Source organism: Globicephala melas, chromosome 4, assembly GCF_963455315.2.
Source record: "Globicephala melas chromosome 4, mGloMel1.2, whole genome shotgun sequence".
NCBI lineage: Eukaryota > Metazoa > Chordata > Mammalia > Artiodactyla > Delphinidae > Globicephala > Globicephala melas.
The window spans coordinates 69,601,874-69,623,839 of NC_083317.1; the positions used below are offsets into that span (position 1 = coordinate 69,601,874).

Consider the following 21,966-nt stretch of genomic DNA (forward strand, 5'->3'; position numbering starts at 1 on the left):
ACTGTCTAGTTCTGGAATATATCATCCCTCCCCAAAGTAAACCCCATATGCATCAGCAGCCACTCCCCTTTTCCCCTCCCCTCAGCCCCTGGCAACCACTAATCTACTTTCTATCTCTATGAGTTTGCCCGTTCTGGACACTTCATGTAAATGGAATCATGGAATCATAATACGTGGTCTTTCATGTCTGGCTTCTTTCACTTAGAGTGTTTTCAAGATTCATCCATGTTGTAGCAGTACTTCATCGGTACTTCATTCCTTTTTGTGACTGGATAATACTCCACTGTATGGATAAACCACATTTTGTTACACATTCATCAGTTGATGGACATTTGGATTGTTTCCAGTTTGGGGCTACTGTGAATAATGTTGCTGTGAACATCTGTGTACAAGTTTTGGTGTGAACATATGGTTTCAGTTCTCTTAGGTATATACCTGAGAGAGGAATGGCTGGGTCAGGTGGCGACTCTATATTTAACTTTTTGAGGAAATTCCAAACAGTTTCCCAAAGTGCATACACCATTTTCCATTTCCACCAGCGGTGTATATGAGTTCTCACTTCTCTACATCTTCTCCAACACTGGTTATCGTCTGTCTTTTTTGTATAACCATGCTAGCGGGTGTGAAGTGGTATCTCATTGTGGTTTTCATTTACATTTCTCGATGAGTAATGATGTCGAGAAAACGCTTTTCTAAACTGATAATTTTATCTCTGAAAGTGAAAGAAGCTATAAGATAAACTGGACTAGCTTCTTCTTAACAAAAGAGAATTAAGTGATAATGAAAGTGACTGGAGCTTTAGCTGAACTAAATGATGTCTTTGAATTCAGATAGCCAGGAAAAGGAACACTGGGCTTGTCAGAGAGGCACTTTCTACGAGAAAAGTAGAATCTAAACAGTTCAGATAAAACATGGTCATGTTTCCGTTTCTGAGACTCTTAAGAGGAATGAACATAGCTCACATGTGGTAGACATTTTTGAAAGGTTTAGTTTTTCATATTTAACAAGCAGATCTTTCTCCTGTGGAATGAATATGAAGATACATCTCAAGGAACGGTTTTCCCACTCAGGGAGCACAATAATTCCATTCCCCCAAAGAATATATCAATAAGTACAAGGCAGGTCAGCAATGAAAGGCCAATTGGATGCTTATAATTAGATTATGAGAATATGTCAAGAAGGCTAAATTTTAAAGACTTGTCAGATTTTCAAGAGATACCAAAAGGGCTTTTTACAAACTATATTCGGAGTAAGGTGCTCTGATTAGGGGAAGATGATATAATATTAACTGATCAAAAGGAAGGAAGAGAAAAAATAAGAAAAATAGAACTACTGAACCCTTATTTTTAACCTCTGTCTTTTCCAGCAGAAAACATAGAATTGAAAATGAAAGGGCAAAATATATACTAGGGGACACAAGAATCCCAAGATAAGTGAGTTGTGTTCTAAATTTCCAGGCCCAAGTGAATTATATCCCCCAAAAGCTCCCTTTGTCCACAAGATCATGTCCATACTCCTGAACCTAACATGCAAGCACCTCTACAATCTGACCCCCACTCTATCAGTCTGTATACGTTACTCTTCTTGGTGGCAAGATTTGAGTTTCAAGCTGGCTTAAGTTTAGAAGGGGAAAAGACTTTGTATGGCTGTATGTGGAAATAAAGAAGACAGAAGCTGTGCGGCTGGACCTCGAAGGAGCGCAGGAAAAGCTGAATGACTCAGCCCAATGGGAAGAACAAGACACGTGGCATAGTCTCACCTCTGGAGATGAAAACTGGGATGTCACCCAAGACCAGGGCAGTTCCAGCAGCCACGTTTCCGGGTCAGCTCATCTCAGGAGATCGGGCATACATGACGACCACCACTGTGATTCAGCTTCCCTTCTCTCCTCTACTATTTGCTTTCACTTCTACTCTCCACCCAGCCACCCAGTTCCCTGTCTCTACAGTTCACATCCCCAGAAAAACCAGCTTAATTGACCCAGCATGTTGCCCCTGTCCCTGTTTAGTCAGAGCTTCTAGGCCAGGACACCTTGGAAGTCACTGGCTGCATATTGATGGGCTGCCCTCATGGGACAAGTTTTACCTCTGATCTCATCAGCGGTAGCCAGGCATGGGGCGGGTCGCACTGTGCCACCGTAGTCACCCACGTATAAGAAATCACTTCAGACTGCTCTCAGTAGGGGCCGTGGGCATGGTTGGGGTCAAATCTTTTCATCTAATTCTTCCCACTGTAAACCTTCAATTCTTGCTGGTCTAATTTTACTCACCTCCCAGCACAATAATTACGCACTCATCCATTTACTCAACATTATTATTATTATGGTATACATAGTAGACATTGGAGCTACAAATGAATAAGATCACACTCATCTCTTAGAAGCGCATGGTCTAATGAAGGAGACATAAATAACTCAGCGTGATACACGCCGAAGTAGCAGCGTGTGTGTGGTACTGTGGGAACCCTGGGAAGGGCACCTCCCACTCGGCTTGTGGGGAGGAGGAGAGGTGAGGCAGGGCCACTGGGGTGAAAGCAGGGCTGAGGAGGAGCCACTCATCACATTGTGGGGGGCAGGTGAGGTTTATTTAACATGGCTGGAATTTCGGGGCCACGGAGAGCAGTGGAGATGGTCACGTGGGCACGTGAGGCCACGTGGGGAAGAGCTTGTCTACGCTGCCAGTTTCACTGTCTGTTTGCTCCCCCTGGGTCCCACACGTACCTGGAATGCTCTTGATCACAAGCCACTATCCCTGTTGACTCTGAATCAGTTTTGATGTTTTAGGATCTAATTTCCTCTGATAGGAAATTGTAGGGCTGCTCTGGTAGGACTGCTGCTACCAATTGGCTATAAACCCCCATCTCGTGCTCAAGTCTCCTTACCAAGAGCAGAGAATAAATGTGTGTGTCCAAGATTTTATATGAAGATGGATTTCTTGATTATAGCTACAAAAATTAATCACTGTCTTAAGTAAGTGACAAACCTAAGAAAAATTGTTTCCCGGGTTAGAGGGGAAGCCCTAAATGCAAGAAATGGAAGTCCTTGGAATACCAGGTATCTTGTATTAACCGAGTCCCAGCGCCATTAGTTTTGCCTTTTCGTTGCTAAGGAGGTGTTTCTCCTGTCCTCATACCTACCTTCTTTCCTTCACACCGAAGCTCTTCTGGTTCCTTATCTCCCAGCCCTGGGGCCCAGCCCACTGTGCTGAGGTAGGAGAGGCTCGAAGGTGTTGAGTGAGTTGCTGGGGAGCGGGAGCCCTGGCCGTGGGGGACCAAGTTCTCTCTGCTTGCCTCTCTGGCCAGAAGCTTCCCTTTGGCAGTTCTTGAGAGGGTCAGTCTCTCGTGGGAGGGGCTGTGGGTGAGCCTGGAGAGGCACGGGTGAGGGTGGTGGCATAAAGAAAGAAAGGCCCTTCTGTCTGTTCTGTTCTTGATCCAGTGATTTTCTGTCTCAGTTTCCCTCAATTACCCAGATCGTAGCATGATCCAAACCTTGTACCTACTTTCCCCCAGTCGGAAAGATAAAAGATTACTTCTCAGAATATTATGTAAATATTCTTCTGAGCAAGCGTTTGCTTGTTTGCATAGCCCTTCCGTTTCCATATCTTACCCAGCACAGGTCCCGCCTCCCCCATGACACCTTTTCTGCCCCTGCCAGCCCACCTTCATTTTTTTCCTGTTTTAAAATTCCTGCCGTGTTAACTATACATATCTCTTATTCTGACATTCAATTACATAATGCCCTGAGTTATTGAACTACTCTGTGTGAAAATCTTGTCCCTCTAGGGATATAGACAGTCTGGTGGAAATCTCTTTTCTTTTGTTTACCCCCCAGGGCTTTCCCCACAGCCCTCTGCACAGTGATGTGGACAGAGTAGATGTTGAACACACTCTTGTTAGAAATGAAATTGACCCACGTCAGGGCTCCACCTCACTTAGCCCTGTGATGGACACTAGCTTTGTTCACTCTTCTCTCTCTCTCTCTCTCTCTCTCTCTCGCTCTCTCTCAAGGAAGCTAAAAACAAGATCCTGGTGGTGAAAGGGACAGAGTTTACTCTTAAATCTGCTAGTTAGATTTCTGTACATCCTGGCTGTGCCAACTCACCTGATGTTTAGAAAGCCTCCTTCAGGCCAGTAGAGTAAAGGGGGAGAACTAGAAACTATGGACCAGAGGCAAACGGCTCTATCACTTACAGGTTGTATGAACTTGGACAAGCCCTAAGCCTCTCTAAGCCTCAAAGAGACTCGTACCACCTCCCTCCACCTGCCTCCTAGGGATGCTTTAAGACTCAAACGAGTCTCAGATGTAACATGAACATACTCTGTAAACTGATAAAGTGCTATATTAATGAAAGAGATTCTTACATCAATAACCACACTGGCTAACATTTATTGCTTACTGAGTTTTTACTGTGAACACTGTGTTCCAGACACATCCTACATTGTCAACTCATATAATGCTCACGACAACCCTGCAATATAGATACTATTATGATCCCTATTTTGCAGATGAAGGAACTGAGGCACAGAGGGTTTCAGTAGTTTGCTCAAGCCCTCCCAGCCAGTAAGTGACAGCACTGGGATATAAACGGAGGCAGTCTGGCTCTGGGGTATCTATGGCTTCTGTGAAGAAGGAAAGAGGGCTGGAGTGAAGGGCCATGATAGTAAAGGTAAGCTAGTAACTTACGACCATCTTTTGGGGCAGCAAACAAAGGAGAAGGTGAAACTCCTGATTCAGCTGGCCGATAGCTTTGTGGAAAAAGGCCACATTCATGCCACAGAGATCAGGAAATGGGTGACCACGGTGGACAAGCATTACAGAGATTTCTCCTTGAGGATGGGAAAGTACCGGTACTCTCTGGAGAAAGCCCTTGGAGTCAACACAGAGGTAGGTGTGGGATTGCCCAGCTGGGACGTCCTCCTTTCTTACCTCCCTCAGTACTGCTGTTCATTGCCGTGGAGGGAAGCTGGGTTTGCAGAGGAATCTTCCTGAGCTGTTGACCCCTAGAGCACTTGCCTTGTGTTGTCCTTCTCCTGGAGGGACTGGATCTTGCTGAGCCATTGGCTTCCAGCTCTCCATGACTGGTGCTATATACAGTGCAAAATTGGCTGGCCAGGGGTAGGGCCTGTGGCTACAGAACAGAGCTTTTCTGTGTGTAGAGTTAACTGTTGACTTTGAGGATTAAGCCCTTTATCTTGGCTTCATCAGTACTGTCTTCCACCCAATTATGTTAATCAGCAAATGATTAGAGTCCTCAGTGTGTATAATAGTGCTCTTTCAAGAATAAGGTATGCAATTTGTATAAAGTCTATTTGACATTTCAACTGAAAAGAAGTACTATTTTCCAGGAAGCAAAGGAAGACTGACTTTTAATCTCTTCTTTATAATAGGGGTCATTAACCTATGAATTAAGAGCGAAATACAGACTGGCAATTTAATCCTAGGATTTCTAATTCTTAAATCTTTAAATAGGCTCATACTCTGAAGCAGAGCAGACTAGAGAATAAAGTGGTCAAACCACAAAGATTGGGGGAACTAACGTCTCCCCCAGGCTTTAACCTGTGAGACTTTTTTCCTAGAGGTTTTTATTCTATATAAATACCAAACAGCGGTTGAAATAAGCATGGATGGGCAATTAGAAAATTCAGTAATTGTTCTATCATTTAGCTTTCTATTTCCGAGGGGAGTTGCTTGTTTAAATAAAAATATTTACTTTTATTATTTTCCCTTGACAAATGAAAGTTTTATATCTTTTTACATTTCTGTTTCACAACTGTTTTAATGGTTAATCATCAGTCTTAGACCTGTGTGTGTGTGTGTGTGTGTGTGTGTGTGTGTGTGTGTGTGTAGATCTAATCAGGCCCAACATCCTTGAGGAACTATGACACTAATTATAAAATGTGTACATTCTTTTTCTTTGTTGTGGATATTATCCCTGAGCATTTGACCTGAACATTTTATACTTCTCTGATTTGAGAAAAAAATTATCCCATAAAGAAGAGTGCTTGTGGGTAGCAGTTGGTGGGATTCCCCATCTTCTCATCCTTCTCCGTAATATCTTTCTCTGTTCTTCCTTTCCCCCACCTCCACCAACTCTGGTAAGTTGCTTTCCGAAAGCATCTCCAAGGTGACCTCTACGATCTCTCTGTGTGTAGGATAACAAGGACCTGGAGCTGGATATCATCCCAGCAAGCCTTTCAGATCGTGAGGTCAAGCTCCGGGATGCCAACCATGAGGTCAATGAAGAGAAGCGGAAATCAGCCCGGAAGAAAGAGTATGTAGGGGGTTGGGCGTGAGACGGTTCCACCGACTGGCAGGCTCCTCATGGCTATGCTTGGTTTTCATTGCCACCCGTCCCTTTAGACAGCTTGCTGTGTCCCCATGACCACCTACAGAGGTTGGAATGGACAGACATGATGCTTCCACCCACATTTCACACTAACCAAGAACTTTAGGGCATTGGACAGAAGAAACAATGAACCATGTCAACCTTACAAACCGTGTCTTGATCACTCTGCTTTCTTTATATCAGTGTTACAAAGTTACACATAGCTGGAGATATGCAAGGGCTTTATGAAGAGTATTTTGACATTCTTTTTGGGTAATGCTGGAAAAAAAATGGTGTGTTCTAAGATTAAGAAGGCCTCTGTAGTTGATTTTATCAAAATGAGGTAGGACCACAGGTCCCTTGGAACTGAAGAAACTCAAGCTGGTCTGTGAAGTCAGAGCTTAGGTTTCATCTGGGCTGCTGTAAGAAAGTATGACGAATCAGGTGCTTTAAGCAACAGAAATGTATTGTCTCACATTTCTGGAGGCTGGAAGTCTGAAATCAAGCTGTTGGCTGGGTTGATTCCTTCTGAGGGCTGGGAGGGAAGACTCTGCTCCAGGCCTTTCTCCCTGCCTTACAGATGGCCATCATCATGTTCACGTGGCGTCCTCCCTGAATACAGGCGTGTGTCGACTTCCCCCCATTTTAAGGATACCAGTCATTTTGGAACGGGGGCCCACCCTACTCCAGTATGACCTCATCTTAAATTGCATCTGCAATGACTCTGTCTCTAAATGAGGTCACACTGTGAGGTACTGGCGGCTGGGACCCAACATATGCATTTTGGGGGAGACACAATTCAACCCATAACAGAGAGGGAAATGAGGAGACAACACGTGGCCAGATCTTCCTGCTGGGCTGTCTCTGAGACACCAAATAGCCAGAGGACGGTAAAGGGTGGGTGGAAAGTAAAACAAAACGGGGTAGAGGGTAGTGGAGCTAAATTATGAAGAAAAACAGGAAAAACTGCAGGAAGCAGCTGGAGAAAAAGGGAGAAGGTAGAGGCATGCCAGAACCCAAGGCAGTAAAATCAAAGACAACTTTTCAAAGCAAGTGGGATTACGTCCCTTCTGATATTCCTTCTTTCTTTGTTTACCAAGCACTTACAGTGTACTAGGAACTTTGCTTATAGGATCTTGCTTAATCCTTGCAGCAGCCCTGTGTGATCAGCTGTTTTATAAGTAAGGAGTCTGGGGCTTGGAGAAGCAAGTCCTGCCTCTAGGAAATGACAGTCATAATTCAATTCCTGGTTGTCTGACTTCAAAGCTCATGGACTTTCCACTCTACCAATAGAGCAAGACTAACGAGAGAGTGGCTCATTAACTCCTGCAAAAAGGAATTTTTAAAATCAATAATTTAATAGAAAGGCCACTGCTAGAACAAAGTTTTGCTTTAAGGAAAATCCCACCAAGATAAAGGTTCAGGAAAAGATGCTGCTCATTTTAATATTTCTTCTGAAATCTCCAACCGGGGGGCACTCGGGATAATCCTTCTCAAAATTTTTATGTGATGGAACACCTTGTAAATAGGGATTCTCATTATGAAGTTCCATGAAAAAAAGACATGGAAAACCTAAGATAAATATATAAAAATATATTTTGTGCTGATATTATTGCATATCACATGCCAGCTAGGAAGCACCATTTCTAAAACAAATTTGTCAAAGAAAGAAAGTGACGTAGGTACACTACAGTGAAGCCACGCATCGTGGGTTGGACGCCCGCACGGGTACATTGTGTTGTTTAGGGGTCCAAGGTGGAAGGAGCCTTCCCCTTGCATGTGTGTAGCATGGGAGACTGAAGAGTAGTCAGGTAATATCATTAGCTTGTGCTGTGCTTGGATCACATGCTCAGCCTCATGCACATCAGTTTGTGATGTAAAATAACCCCATTAGAAGCGAGAGGTCAGCACACTATGGCCTGCAAGCCACATCTGGTCCACCACCTGTTTTATATAGTCTGTAAGCTAAAAATTATTTTTTATATTTTTAAATGGTTGAAAACTATCAAAACAAGAAGAATATTTTGTGACGTGAAAATTAGATGAACTTCTTTTCTGTTCATAAATAGTTTTATTGGAACACAGCCAGACTTACTTTTTTAACATATTGTCTGTGGCTTCTTTCACACACAACAGCAAAGCTGAGTGGTTGTGACAGAGACTGAATGGCCCACAAGTAGTTACTCTCTGGCTCTTTACAGAAAAAGTTTGCTAACCCCCAGTCTCGGCGGTGGTGTCTTGGGCATCTTGTTTCTGGCTTTTAAACCTGGTTTAACCTGTGGGACTGTGAACTGTTTTGGTGTAATTCAGCAATTCTACTCAGCAGGAATCATCATTCTGGGAGCTACAGTAAGAGGAACATGGGAAGCTGAGTTGGTGTCTAGTTGGTGAGAATGAGTGTGAGTGGCATTACAAGCTTATGTGCGCACACACACACACACACAGATGTGCAACGGACAGCACCCACATCAGCACAGAATCACAACATGGTAGAACTGGGGGGGGGTAAAAGGGGAAGAGAGTATGGAACTAGCTGAGCACAAACATGCTGAAGAGACACAGAGCAAATGATCAGAGTGAGAGGGACTCAAAGGAAGAGATGTATATTGGTAAAGTAGAAAAATAGGACATTCAAGAATGTCATAAATGCTGGGGTGGGGGCGGTGGAGTTTGAAGGAAGGGAGGTATTACATCTCTAACCAACTAAAAGCCCATTTGCTTCCTTCTAGATTCATTATGGCAGAACTGCTTCAGACAGAGAAGGCTTATGTGAGGGACTTACACGAGTGCTTAGAGGTAAGTCTTGCGGTCATCAGTTCTCAGCTGTATTAGAAACTGACATCCTTGCCACATCAAGTCCTGGAGAGGAGCTCAGTACTCTGTCTTCTCCCGGAGCTTGAAGAATAAAAAACCAACCAGAGGACATCTTTCTCCCAGAGTCAATAATAATTGCATGGGAGTTTAAAGTGCTTTGGAAAGAAACTTTTCTCAGACTGGAACTAGGCCCAGCAAAAAAAAAAAAAAAAAAAAAAAAAAAAAGCATATAACACACTTGAATCCAAAATAAAATCTATGACACAGTCGCTGAACTTAAGTTGAGTCTAAAAATCTGCATCCGACACACAGTCAGACTCAAACACATTTAATAAATAAGAAGACTGTGGAGTTTGTATTCTTGCTAAAGTCTGGGATGTGAATTTCCCTAGCAACAGTTCACAGTAATGGAACATCCAGGTTTTCGTTCTTTCCATTCTGCTTACTTACCATCTCACTTTTTAGGCTCTACATGCGTTCCCAGTCTGCGCCTTACCCCACAGCTTTGAAGCCCTGTTTGTTCTGTGTGTATTTCACGTGGCAGTGCTTGCCAGTGACGGAACTGTTGCTGTCTTACAGACCTACCTATGGGAAATGACCAGTGGTGTGGAGGAGATCCCCCCTGGGATCCTTAATAAGGAGCACATCATCTTTGGCAACATCCAGGAGATCTACGATTTTCATAACAAGTAGGTTGGTGGAGGGTTTCAGTGGAGCACACTCAGGGCCATCAATACCCAACAGCAGGGCTTTCCCAACACGTGGACCAAAGCTGATTGGGAAATCTTGCCTGGTAAAGTATTGCCCATTAAATTTTCTAAGTCAGTGGCTGTCAGACTTCTTTCTCACTCACACTTCTTTCTCTGCAATGGTCTAGAATTCCTAGTGGAGGGTGAAGTCAAGTCCCCCAGTGTCCTGAGGGACCTACCTGCCAACATCTTCAGACCCAATCAGAATGATAGCCAGGCCTTGAGGAAGTAAAAGTGGCTTCTGCTCATTAAAACTGTTGGGAATCCTGACATTAGAATGCATCTGAGGCTCACCGTCCTCCTCTGTGGGCCTTAGGTTTCAAATTCCACTGAAGTTTTCTTTCAACCTAAATACTTCCTCCACCCTTAACTACCTCATCTTCCCCACCCTCAACCAAAACAACAACAGATGATAGATAGATAGATAGATAGATAGATAGATAGATAGATAGATAATCAAACTATCTAATGGAACATATTTCTTGACAGCTTATAGGGGAGAACATCAATCAACCCTCTATGTTTTGTTGAAATCAGTAGAATCATAGAGCCCTAAAACCTCACAATTCATTTTTTCTAGCTCCCAACTTGATTTAAATATCTTTCCCACAGCATACTAAACATGTTCCATCATTAACAGAGGGTCAGCAAGAACCTTGGTTGATTAGTTACATAATAACCAGCTTATGGAAATAATTCCATTTCCAAAGTACAAATAGAGGAAACCTCAAGACCTGAGAAATAATGTTGACATAAAGTCCTATAGCTTTCTGAGAACCCTGTTGCAGAGAAGGGTTGAGTTAGAGATTCAGGGTTGTAGGATACAGTCCCGAGGACGTCCTAGGGTCAGGCTAGTCAAGGCTTTGACTGAATTAAGCCGTCATGATGAAGATGAAACTGCCAGCTCGGAGAGGTCCTGGAGAGGCAGTGGGCGCCGGTGTAGCAGCCCCCCTGAGGCAAGATTCTAAAACAGCACCGTTCCATCGAGCTCTGTGCAGTGATGGGAATGTCCCGTGTCTGTGCTGTCCAGTACAGTAGCCGCTGGTCATGTGTGCCTCGCGAACACTTGAAATGTGCCTATTGTTACTGAAAACTGCGTTTTCAACTTTGTTTAATAAATATAGGTGGCGGGCTTCCCTGGTGGCGCAGTGGTTGGGAGTCCGCCTGCCGATGCAGGGGACATGGGTTCGTGCCCCGGTCCGGGAAGATCCCACATGCCTCGGAGGGCCTGGGCCCGTGAGCCATGGCCGCGGAGCCTGTGCCCCGCAATGGGAGAGGCCACAACAGTGAGAGGCCCGCGTACCGCAAAAAAAAAAAAAAAAAAAAAGAGTAGCTGTATGTATGTGATCTTTCTCTAGGACCTTTGTCTCTGTAGGTATTGAATGGAGAAATTCCCAAGTACCAAAATTTCTATAAAGAAGAACAATTCACTATATAGAATTTAATACCTACAAGTAGTAATTTTAACACAACTTGGAGGTTTAAGTGGAATGATACTTAGGTTTTACCCTCCACTCTCCCTATTTTCGTACTATATCTCTTTATTATAGAACTAAATGTAAAGATCATGAAGCTTATCTACTCAAAAACTAGATCCATTTCTACTGCATTTTGCTAAGCATTCTGGGAGCGCTCGGATAAGGTAGTATGTGCCATAAATAGGTCCCCCAAACGGTAATGATTTCGCTAATGCTGTCTCCCCACTTTGGCCTACAGCTCATGATGTGGGGAAATCATTTATTTTCAGTTTGCCTTGTATTAGATTTTCAGCTTTGATAAGGACAGCTATTTGTTTAAAATGCTCATCATCTTTGGTTAAATCTGAACTTTACTTTTTCCTTTTCAGTTTTTGGAGATATGGCCATATGTGAGTCTGGGCAATAACATTTTTATAAAATCTCTGCTGTCAGGGATCAGAAGGTCTTCCTGACCATCAAGTACAACCATTTCCATTTACAGATAAGGACACTGAGACCCAGAGAGGGGCCAGTGACTTGCCCAGTATGTCACATCTCTCCCTTGAAAGATTAGGCGTAGATTCCAGGGGCTGGGTTTCCCACCTCAGTGCTCTCTCCCCGTCCCCTACTCCATAGACCACCAGCTGGCACTGCCAAATCTGGTTTGTTTGATTCATATCTAACCAGCTTCTGTGTGCATCCTCAAATTTGAGGAAAACCCATTTCTTCCATAGGTGTGTCATCCAGGTCACACACCCTTACAATAATGACCTGAAATAAGTCAGTTTTCAGCAAGGGTTGGAAAGACAAGTAGGGGACCAACAACCAGGGCTGGATAACCCTTCTGCAAACTCCCTCCTCCAGGTCTGGCCAGAAGCTATTAGATTTGGACTTGGCCACCACTCACTGCCCTACCAGCCTAGTGTTCCCCGGCCCGAGGCTGAGGGCCAGGGCCAGGGCTAAGTGGGACTGAGCTGAGACACTGGCCAGGCCCAGGGCAGCCTTCCAGGGCACCAGGTAGCCGGGGTCAGTGGGGAGCAGAGGGTGGTGTGCAGCAGGGCAGGAGAAGACAAGGTCAGGGGGAATGATGGGAGAGGCCGGTGAACCATTGAACCAGGCCCACACTTCCATGATCTCCCAGGAGTTCCACCCTGGGGTCAGCCCTGCACTGGGTTGGAGATGGAGTTGGTACCCAGTGAGGAATCTGACCAAGGCTCTGCCCTCTGAGTTCTGGGAATCAGTGAGGTACTGGTGATAAGGGTGGAGGTGAGCACAAGTGCAGATCAAAGGAGCAAAGAAAATAGTATCTGTTGGAGTAACAGGAAGGCTTCCCAGAGGAGGGGCATTTGAGGTGGAATATAAATAACCAGTGGGATTTCTACAGCCAGGCACGGCTCCCTTGATGATGGAGGAGAGTTTGAACACAGGCCCTTTCAGGGAGGAGAGTGGTGAAGTCTAGGAGGGAGGCCGAGAGGCAATGGGAGGAGTTTGGGAGTGAGTCTGAACCCTGGGTCAAGGATGGGGGAGGTCTGGCCATCACACTGCTACTTAGACTGTATCTTGTCACGTCTGTGTCTGTGAGATGGAGGCTCAGGAGGGGAGAGGTGGTGGGTGGAGATGGTATGAGTCAGAAATGGTGGTGTAGGAGGGCACGAAGGAAGGCAGGAGAGACAGAGTGAGTGGGAAAGTGGGGCAAAATACCTGGATAGAGAAGTGAGAACCGTGGATAACAAGGGGAAAGAAGAGATGGGGAGAAGGAGAGAGGAAGGAAGAGGGTAAAGGGGGGCACTACTAGAGGGAGGTAGTAGATCAGTAGAGAGGGAGAAAGGGGGAGGGTCGAGGGTGAGAGGGAGGGAGAGAGATAGATAAAGACCTAGACCTCCCTGCGTCCGATTGCAGGCAGGAGCGTCAGCAAAGTGCTTTTCAAGTATTTTTGATCATGAACCAAAGAAAAATTATATATCATGTCCTGATATGCATATGCTTATACATTATATATAAGAGGAAAATTAAGTCCTCCAAAATAACACCCTCACTATGTGTGATGCACTCTGATATTTTGGATTAGGTTCCATTCTCCTTCCTTTTTAATGCTGGTTTCCACCCACTAAATTGATTTTACAACCCCTTGAAACACAGAGGGTAGATCTGTAACTACAAGGTGAGGAGCTGGCTCCACCAAGTGGTGAGAAAAGGGATGTGCAGGTCACAGCCCCTTCTGGAGGCCACACTGCCAGGCTGCGGCTGCCTTCTCCTCCGTTGCCTCTCCTACTCCTTCCCACACACACACCCCTTGCTTCAAAATATGCGTATTCTGTGCTTTCTATGCTTTTTTCACACTCCAAGAAAATCTCGTTCTATCCTACTCCCTTGTTTTATAGAAACTGGAGCTTACAAAAGTTCGTGACCTGCACAAACCAATTGGTAACACAGCCAAAGAATCCAAGTCTTCATAACTCCCTATTAAGTCACACTGTCATTTTCTTAATATTCAAATGCCAAGCGAAGAGGAAGGGGAAGACTTGTGATTTTTCTTGGGCCCTAAACCCATACTCTAAGGGATAACTGAGGCCTTACCCATCAGAAAGGCCCTAAAAAAAATTCAGCTGTGATTTTGTTGCTATTGTTTTTCAGTAAGCCATCGACATTGGTGCTGGTTATAGATATTGGGGAGGACCCAAAGTCTAAACATTCATTTGGGGGTGTTCAAGTCATGTTCATTTCACTCGTACACACTAACTGCTTAGCGTCCTTGCCTAGTTGCTAAACAGGCTGTCAATGGCTATGAATAACGTTAAATGTGAGATTGTTTATATTTTACTTTAACATTAAACTTATATTTATGCAATAGTTTTTTTTTTTTTTTTGCGGTACGCGGGCCTCTCACTGTTGTGGCCTCTCCCGTTGCGGAGCACAGGCTCCGGACGCGCAGGCTCAGCGGCCATGGCTCACGGGCCCAGCTGCTCCGCGGCATGTGGGATCCTCCCGGACCGGGGCACGAACCCGTGTCCCCTGCATCGGCAGGCGGACTCTCCACCACTGCGCCACCAGGGAAGCCCTATGCAATACTTTTTGATTCATCTGATCACACAAGTTAAACAAACTTAGGAAATATTAGCAAAACAAATTGAGCAGGTAGCAGTGCAGCGAGATAAACTGCTGCTTGAGGTTGGAGGTGAGGGTGGGGCATATGCTGAGTGAGAGTCCAGCCTTGCACACTTTGCCCCTTCACCGCTAACGTAAGCTGAAGTTTCTGCTGTGAAATAAAGGGACAGAGCCCACTGATTGTCATGGCTCAGCCCAAGTGATCAAACTGTGCTGATAAAACACTTCTGTGAACAATCTGGTACCTTCCCTGGAGTGTGCGCAACTCTCCACTAGTTTGACAGCTGCTCAGTATGCTAACCAGCTGTCCTGGCCTGCAGTCCAGAGCCTCTTCCAAGATGGGCTCTGAATCTGTCTGGTCACTAATGGATCCCTTAGAAACGATGTCTAGCTCCACTTGTATGAAAGCATTGATAAGGGGCAGTGTCCTGGACTGCCTGCAAAGATGAGCCTGATGCCTTTCTCCCTGGCTGCCTCCAGCTTTGTTTGTCTCCTCCTCATTGTTCTTCTCCCCCCTGCCCTGTTACCACAGCACCGCCCCCCCCTTCATTCCCCTTGTCCCAACAAGTGTGCACGCACATGCTTGAGAGCACGCATACACAAGGTCATCACACATGCTCCCCTTTAAATGCAAGCTGCACCCTTGACGTAGAGGTCCTCTGTGAAGGATATACTTCTCCAGAAGCAGTAAGAATATAGGCCAGATTTACCTTTGGCAAGAATAACAAAATCAGAATGACTCGGGGTGCCTTTGGAATGGTGCTGTTTCCATAGTACTTAATGACAAAGCTCACAAAGCTTTTCTATCAATAAATGCTAGAGGTTTCATTTCCCAGGATCCTGTCCAAAGTCAGAGCGAAGCATTTTCCTCATAGAGTAACTGCATAATATATTGTATCGTAATACTTTAACAGAGTAGTGACACTGCTTAGATCTTGACATTTTTTTATTGAAGTGTAGTTGCTGTACACTATTATATACGTTACAGGTGTACAGTATAGTGATTCACAATTTTAAAGGTTATAGTTATTATAAAGTATTGGCTATATCCCCCATGTTGTACAATACATTCTTGTAGCTTATTTTATCCCTAATAGTTTGTATCTCTTAATCCCCACCCCATATTGCCCCTCCCCCCTCACCACTGGTAACCACTAGTTCATTCTCTGTATCTGTGAGTCTGCTTCTTTTTTGTTATATTCACTAGTTCATTGTATTTTTTAAATTCCACATATAAGTGATATCCTACAGTATTTGAATCTTGACATTTCTTTAGAAGTTTTATTCATTTCTGAAAGAACCCCAGACATTCACGCAAACTCTTAAACTCCTTGCTTTGCTCGTTCTCCCATGATTTATTACATATAATTATTGAAATGGTGAGGACCAAGATGTTTCTATAGAACAGCTGAGGAGGAATATCCCATCATTTGTGAAGTGTTGTGACCTCTTGTGCTTTAATTTAAACTCATCACATCTATTTGAAGTAGGTAGAATGATACTGATCAGACGTACATAACCTGTCATCTTCATAAGCTTCAAATTAAAAAGCAAAATAGAGTTTAATACTGCCACTTACCGTCAACAATTACATTGAGATGGTAGTGCATATCTTACTCAAAGTTATGAATTGATATGCCCAGCACGAAATAAATAGCTTTTAAAATTCTTAGCTTTTTTATTTAAAAATTAAATCATATGGAGTTGATGTAGGATCTAACAACTGGAAGCACACTGGAATAGGGCAGTTGCCTTCAAAAGCTGACCTATGGACTGGATGCATTAGAATTACCCAGGGAGCTTTGCTGAACAGTACAGATGCTCAGATCCTAACCCAGAGGGCAGTGCACAGCCAGGTGTGATGTCCACTAACTAAGGTTTTCCAAGAGTGTTCCTTAAGACAAAGTCCCCCCAGAAATGTTCCACTCGCAAAGAAGTTTGGGAAGCACTGCACACTCTATCAGATACTTCAGAGGTTTATAATGTGCCTCATCATATTATAGGATTTTGGAAGTCCTGCCATAAACTAACTAGTTTAGCCCAGCATTTCCCAAACTTACATGATCTGTGACCTTGAAATCCAATCTTTGCATAATACGCAATCAAGATTTTCCCAGGATATGGTTTAGGAGAAGGTAATCTACTATAGATTTTCCAACAGGGGCATGGTGGGGAGAGCTCTCTCGGGATAAGTCTACAGGAGTGGAGCTTATTAAGATTGGGAAGCACTGATCCTGAAGAACTAATGTTTATTTAGTGCCTGCTATATGCCAGGCAGTGGTTTGGGTTCTTTACCTACATGGATTTATTAAATCCTCACAACATCCCCATGAGGTTATTTAAAGTTGAGAAAAATGAGACTTCGGAAGACCCCCTCACGACTGTGAGTAGGTGTGAACTCCGGCTCTTTGACTTGAGCTTGGCTGTGGGAGGGAAGGAAAGTGAGGCCTCGGGTCAGTAGAAAGGTGAGCTAGCAGTGGCAGCTGCCGTTAAAACCTGCATTTTCCAAAAAGGCATTAATTGTAGCAATGATAGTCTATGTACTTAACTCATTGTAAAGTGCTTTCACTTCTTGAGAATTTTCAAGCACAGCATCCTCCCATAGGTTTTTGATACCTACTGTCACCAAAAGTCAGGGTATTGCTCTATTTAAATAAAATTCTAGCACCATCTTCAGCATCTAGATCAATTATCAACTCTGTGGGTATACTTACCACTGTGCGCTTAAAATTAACCTTAAGTGACCAGGCCACTGACCTTGGGTCATAAGTCAAGGAAGGAGGGACACTCTCCCTGAGTCGTCACAGAGTCCTTGCAACTTCTAAAGCAAGAATACAATTGTATATCTTATGTGGAATGTCATGATCCGGGCTGTTGTATCATTTATTTGATTGCCGTTAAAGGAGAAGGGCCTATATATCATGGGGGTGAGAGGGAGGGGATTGGAGGGAGATCCTGAGAGTGGGGAAGTGGAGGTTTCCTACAGCCAATAGCATTTATTGTAGGTGCCCAGGGCTCCAAATTCGCCTCTTTCTCTCTTCTTCCAAGTACTCTTTCCTCCTAGTCCTGCTTTCTTTAAAGCAGTTCATTTCCTTTCACCAGTCCTTGTCCTAGAATAGCTCATCAGAGTTTCTTCCCCCCACCCGTCAAAATGTTCCAGTGCGCCCCCGCCCCCCACCCCGGCCCTGTTCAGCCCATATGAGAAATGACTGTGTAAAGAACATCTCAACATCTGAAAACACTACCTCTGAAGACTTTGTACATTTTATTATTTAGTGTTCTCATGGAAAAGAGTCACATAATAAGTGTCTTTTAGAATTTCGTTCCAGAAATAAAAATTATATGAAAAATAGATTCCTATTTTAACATATTATGTTACATATAGTAATGAGCCAGATTCCTTCTCTTTGCTACAAAAAAAGATGTTTTCTTTCTGGCCTTGAAAAAAATGTGATCCTCACTTACAGCATTATATAATTTTTTCCTCTTTCTAATTTAGAAGTCATATTAAATATATGTGTGTCACCTGCAGTTCTTCCAAAAATAGCAATAAGTATGATACTTACTGATTTGTGAGCACTGCATATTTGCATTTTGTAAGCCCAAACTGCATTATAATCACTGCGGCTCCATGATTCAGATCAGGATACTCCAAAATTCAGGAGAAAGATGATTAGCATCAAATGGGTATTGCTAGGAGTCTTCAAAACACTTGAAGTGACTTTTTCTCATCACTGAAGTAATACCCATTTGTTGTAGAAAATTTAAATGGCAGGTGGACAAAAAAATATCATCTATGATCCTATCAATCATTAGCATTTTGGTCTTCCAAATATGACTTGCCAAACATTTTTTAATTGCACATATATATTTCTTTAAACCAAAACCAACATCTGTCTATGTCATTGAAGGGAGAACACAAATTACATATATATAGAATCCATAACCAATTGTAATTATCATTGTAAGATGCTGCCAGAATTCTTGGGCAAGAGGACTCAAGTAGTGTAAGTCAAATCAATAAAATTTATTTGTTGCAATGGTAGAGGTAGGCAACGGAATCATTCAGACCTACTTTATATCTTTTAATTTAATTTCTGAATTAATTTTTAAAATCAAAATTAAATAGAAAAGTATAGATCGAGAAGACCCACCCACCACTATCTTCATTCACCCTGTTCCTTCACCTGGTTTCCTATGGTAATGACTTTTTAAAAATATATTTGTGTTGTTTCCAACCGACTTTTATTTCAGACAGTACTGTGGTGAATGCTCTTTATATGTCATTTCACATGTGTGAAATTCTGTTTGCTCTTCTTTTTTTTTTAATTGAGGTATGGTTGATGTGTAATATTATATAACTTTCAGGTGTACAACATAGTGATTCACAATCTTTAAAGGTTATACTCCATTTATAGTTATTATAAAATATTGGCTATATTCCCCGTGTTGTACAGTATATCCTTGTAGCTTTTTTTTTTTTTTTGCGGTACGCGAACCTCTCACTGTTGTGGCCTCTCCCGTTGCGGAGCACAGGCTCCGGACGCGCAGGCTCAGCGGCCATGGCTCACAGGCCTAGCCACTCCGCGGCATGGGGGATCTTCCTGGACCGGGGCACAAACCCGTGTCCCCTGCATCAGCAGGCAGACTTTCAACCACTGCGCCACCAGGGAAGCCCTATTTTTTTTTTTATATATAGTAGTTTGTACCTCTTAATCCCCTTTCCCTATCTTGCTGCTCCCCACTTTCCTCTGCCCACTGGTAACCACTAGCTTGTTCTCTATATCTGTGAGTCTGTTTCTTTTTTGTTATATTCACTAGTTTGTGGTGTTTTTTAGACTCCACATATAAGTGATATCATATAGTATTTGTCTTTCTCTGTCTGACTTACTTCACTTAGCATAATGCCCTCCTACTCAATCCATGTTGTTGCAAATGGCAAAATTTCATTCTTTTTATGGCTGAGTAATATTCCATTGTATATATACCACATCTTCTTTATCCATTCATCTCTTGGACACTTAGGTTGCTTCCATATCTTGGCAATTGTACATAATGCTGCTATGAACATTGGGGTGCATGTGTCTTTTCAAAGTAGAGTTTTCATTTTTTTCAGATATATACTCAGGAGTAGAATTGCTGGGTCATATGGTAGCTCTATTTTTAGTTTTTGGAGAATGCTCCATGCTGTTTTCCACAGTGGCTGCACCAATTTGCATTCCCACCAACAGTGTAGAAGGGTTCCCTTTTCTCCCCACCCTCTCCAGCGTTTGTTATTTGTGTTCTTTTTGGTGATAGCCATTCTGACTGGTGTGAGGTGATACTTCACTGTGGTTTTAATTTGCATTTCTCTGATGATTAGTGATGTTGGGCATCTTTTCATGTGCCTGTTGGCCATCTGTATGTCTTCTTGGGAAAAACATCCATTCAGGTCTTCTGCCCATTTTTAAATCATGTTGTTTGTGTTTTTGATGTTGAGTTGTATGAGCTATTTATATATGTTGGATATTAATCTGTATTGGTTATATCATTTGCAAATATTTTCTCCCATTCAGTAGGTTGTCTTTTCATTTTAGATAATGACTTTCTTTTTAACCACTTTATTGAAGTAAGGTTGATGTAAAAAGCTGTACGTATTTAATATCACAACCTGATGCGTTGGGGGATAACTCTACACCCATGAAACCATCACCACCATCAAGGCCATAGACATATTTATCACCTCCTAAAGTTTTCTCCCCTATTATTATTATATAAGAACACTTAACATAAGATCTACCCTCTTTGCAACTTTTAAGTATACAATACATTATTGTTAGCTATAAGTATTATGCTGTATAATAGATCTCCAGAACTTATATTGCATGACTGAAATTGTACACTTTGACCATTAGTTTCTTGGGTTGGAAATAATAGTATATATTATTTACTTAGACAAAAGGCAGAATATTAGATACATTCTTCCATACCTTGCTTTTTTTACTTAACAGCCTGCCCTGGAGATCTTCCATGTGAAAACCTAAAAAGCTTAGCCATTTTTTATAGCTACATAGTATATGGTTCTGTGGATGTACTGTAGTTTACTTTGTCATCTATAGACCATCTTTTGCTGTTATGAACAGTGCCACAGTGAATCTACATGTATATACTTCATGTTACACACATGTGACTACAATTATAGGACATTTTCCAAAATTAAAATTGCAGAGGCAAAGATAAGTACATTTTTTATTTTGATAGATGTTATCAAATTGACCTGTGCAAAGATTATACCATCTTCCATCTCCACCAGAATGTTTCCCCACAGCCTCATATTATTTTTTATTTGAAAAACTTTGTGTGATTTTTAAAAAGCAAATTCCATTCCAGTGATTCTGGCTTATTTGAGCTTATATTCTCTGAGCTCAAACCAATTGTTTAATACATTAATTCGAAGTTGGTATAGTCAACTCTTTATTATTTATTAAGATAGAAGGGAGCCATGGCTCAGATATCCACAATGGCAGATAATTCAGTAGTAATTCAATTCAGCTTTGAAATGTATTACGGCTTTTTCCCCATTAAATTTTCTTTCCCAACAATGTCAGCATTAGGAAACGTTAACTCGGTCTTTTAGCACAAACTGGGTACTGATGGAAGAAGAAAGTGAAAAATTGGAAAGAAGTCAGTGTAGGATTCAGAATTTTTCCACCTATCTCTGGGATCATAGATGATATTTATTTTGTTCTTTTGATACCTTTATCTGTATATTTTTAAATGTTACAACGTGCTCGGATTACTTGTGTAAAAAAATAGTCATAGTTACTGTTAAAATGAAATGCCCAACACAAGTATAATATTTCATTATTTTCAGCCTGAGAAGTGTAAACCCTTAAGGGAAACAATGTTAAGTAGCACTAATTAATCAATTAATAGAAATTTTAATGAAATTAGTTCCAACATATTTAAAATCGCTTGTTACCACGTGTTGCTTAGAGAGTAGAGAAGCCACGTGTAAATAATGGAGAGTTTACGAGGTTGGGATGACCTCAGTATAAGCCTCTGGCGGAGAGGGGGTCAGCAGTACAGAGATGTCTGATTTGGCCTTTCTCTCCCCTTGCAGCATCTTCCTCAAAGAGCTGGAGAAGTATGAGCAGCTGCCTGAGGATGTGGGACACTGCTTTGTTACCTGGGTAACCGACCTGAGCTTCTTCTCCTCCCACTGTCACATGGTTTCCAGGAATGCAGATGCTACCAGATGACATCACCATTCAGTGCCTGAGCTGATTGGTGTCACTGAAATTCTAACACAGGACCAAGGGCTATAGAGTGGGGCCATGAGTAGATCTGAAAGAAGCAGTCTGTCCCTGAGGAGCAGAGCCCTCCTTGGGAAAGGTCCTTAGATGGTGTGTCCAAGCTCCACCTTAAGTTCTCAAAAACTTTCTAAAATTGAGATGTCAGGAGATTGGAACAAGACCCCCACCCTTGGCAGAAGAACTACTCCAGCTCCATCCACGAGTTGTTGTGTTTTCAGCAGGA

The 21,966-nt window shown here is 42.7% G+C and overlaps 1 protein-coding gene across 20 annotated transcripts in view; it reads left to right on the forward strand.

Moving 5' to 3' along the window:
• Positions 1–21,966, forward strand: part of KALRN (kalirin RhoGEF kinase) — a 646,553-nt gene that overhangs the window by 393,328 nt on the left and 231,259 nt on the right. For all 20 annotated transcript variants that reach the window (XM_060298164.1, XM_030858647.2, XM_060298165.1 and 17 more), the window contains exons 22-26: positions 4,700–4,882; positions 6,151–6,269; positions 9,053–9,119; positions 9,717–9,826; positions 21,551–21,620. In XM_060298164.1, the coding sequence (XP_060154147.1) occupies positions 4,700–4,882; positions 6,151–6,269; positions 9,053–9,119; positions 9,717–9,826; positions 21,551–21,620 (549 nt within the window). The remainder of the gene's footprint in view (positions 1–4,699; positions 4,883–6,150; positions 6,270–9,052; positions 9,120–9,716; positions 9,827–21,550; positions 21,621–21,966) is intronic.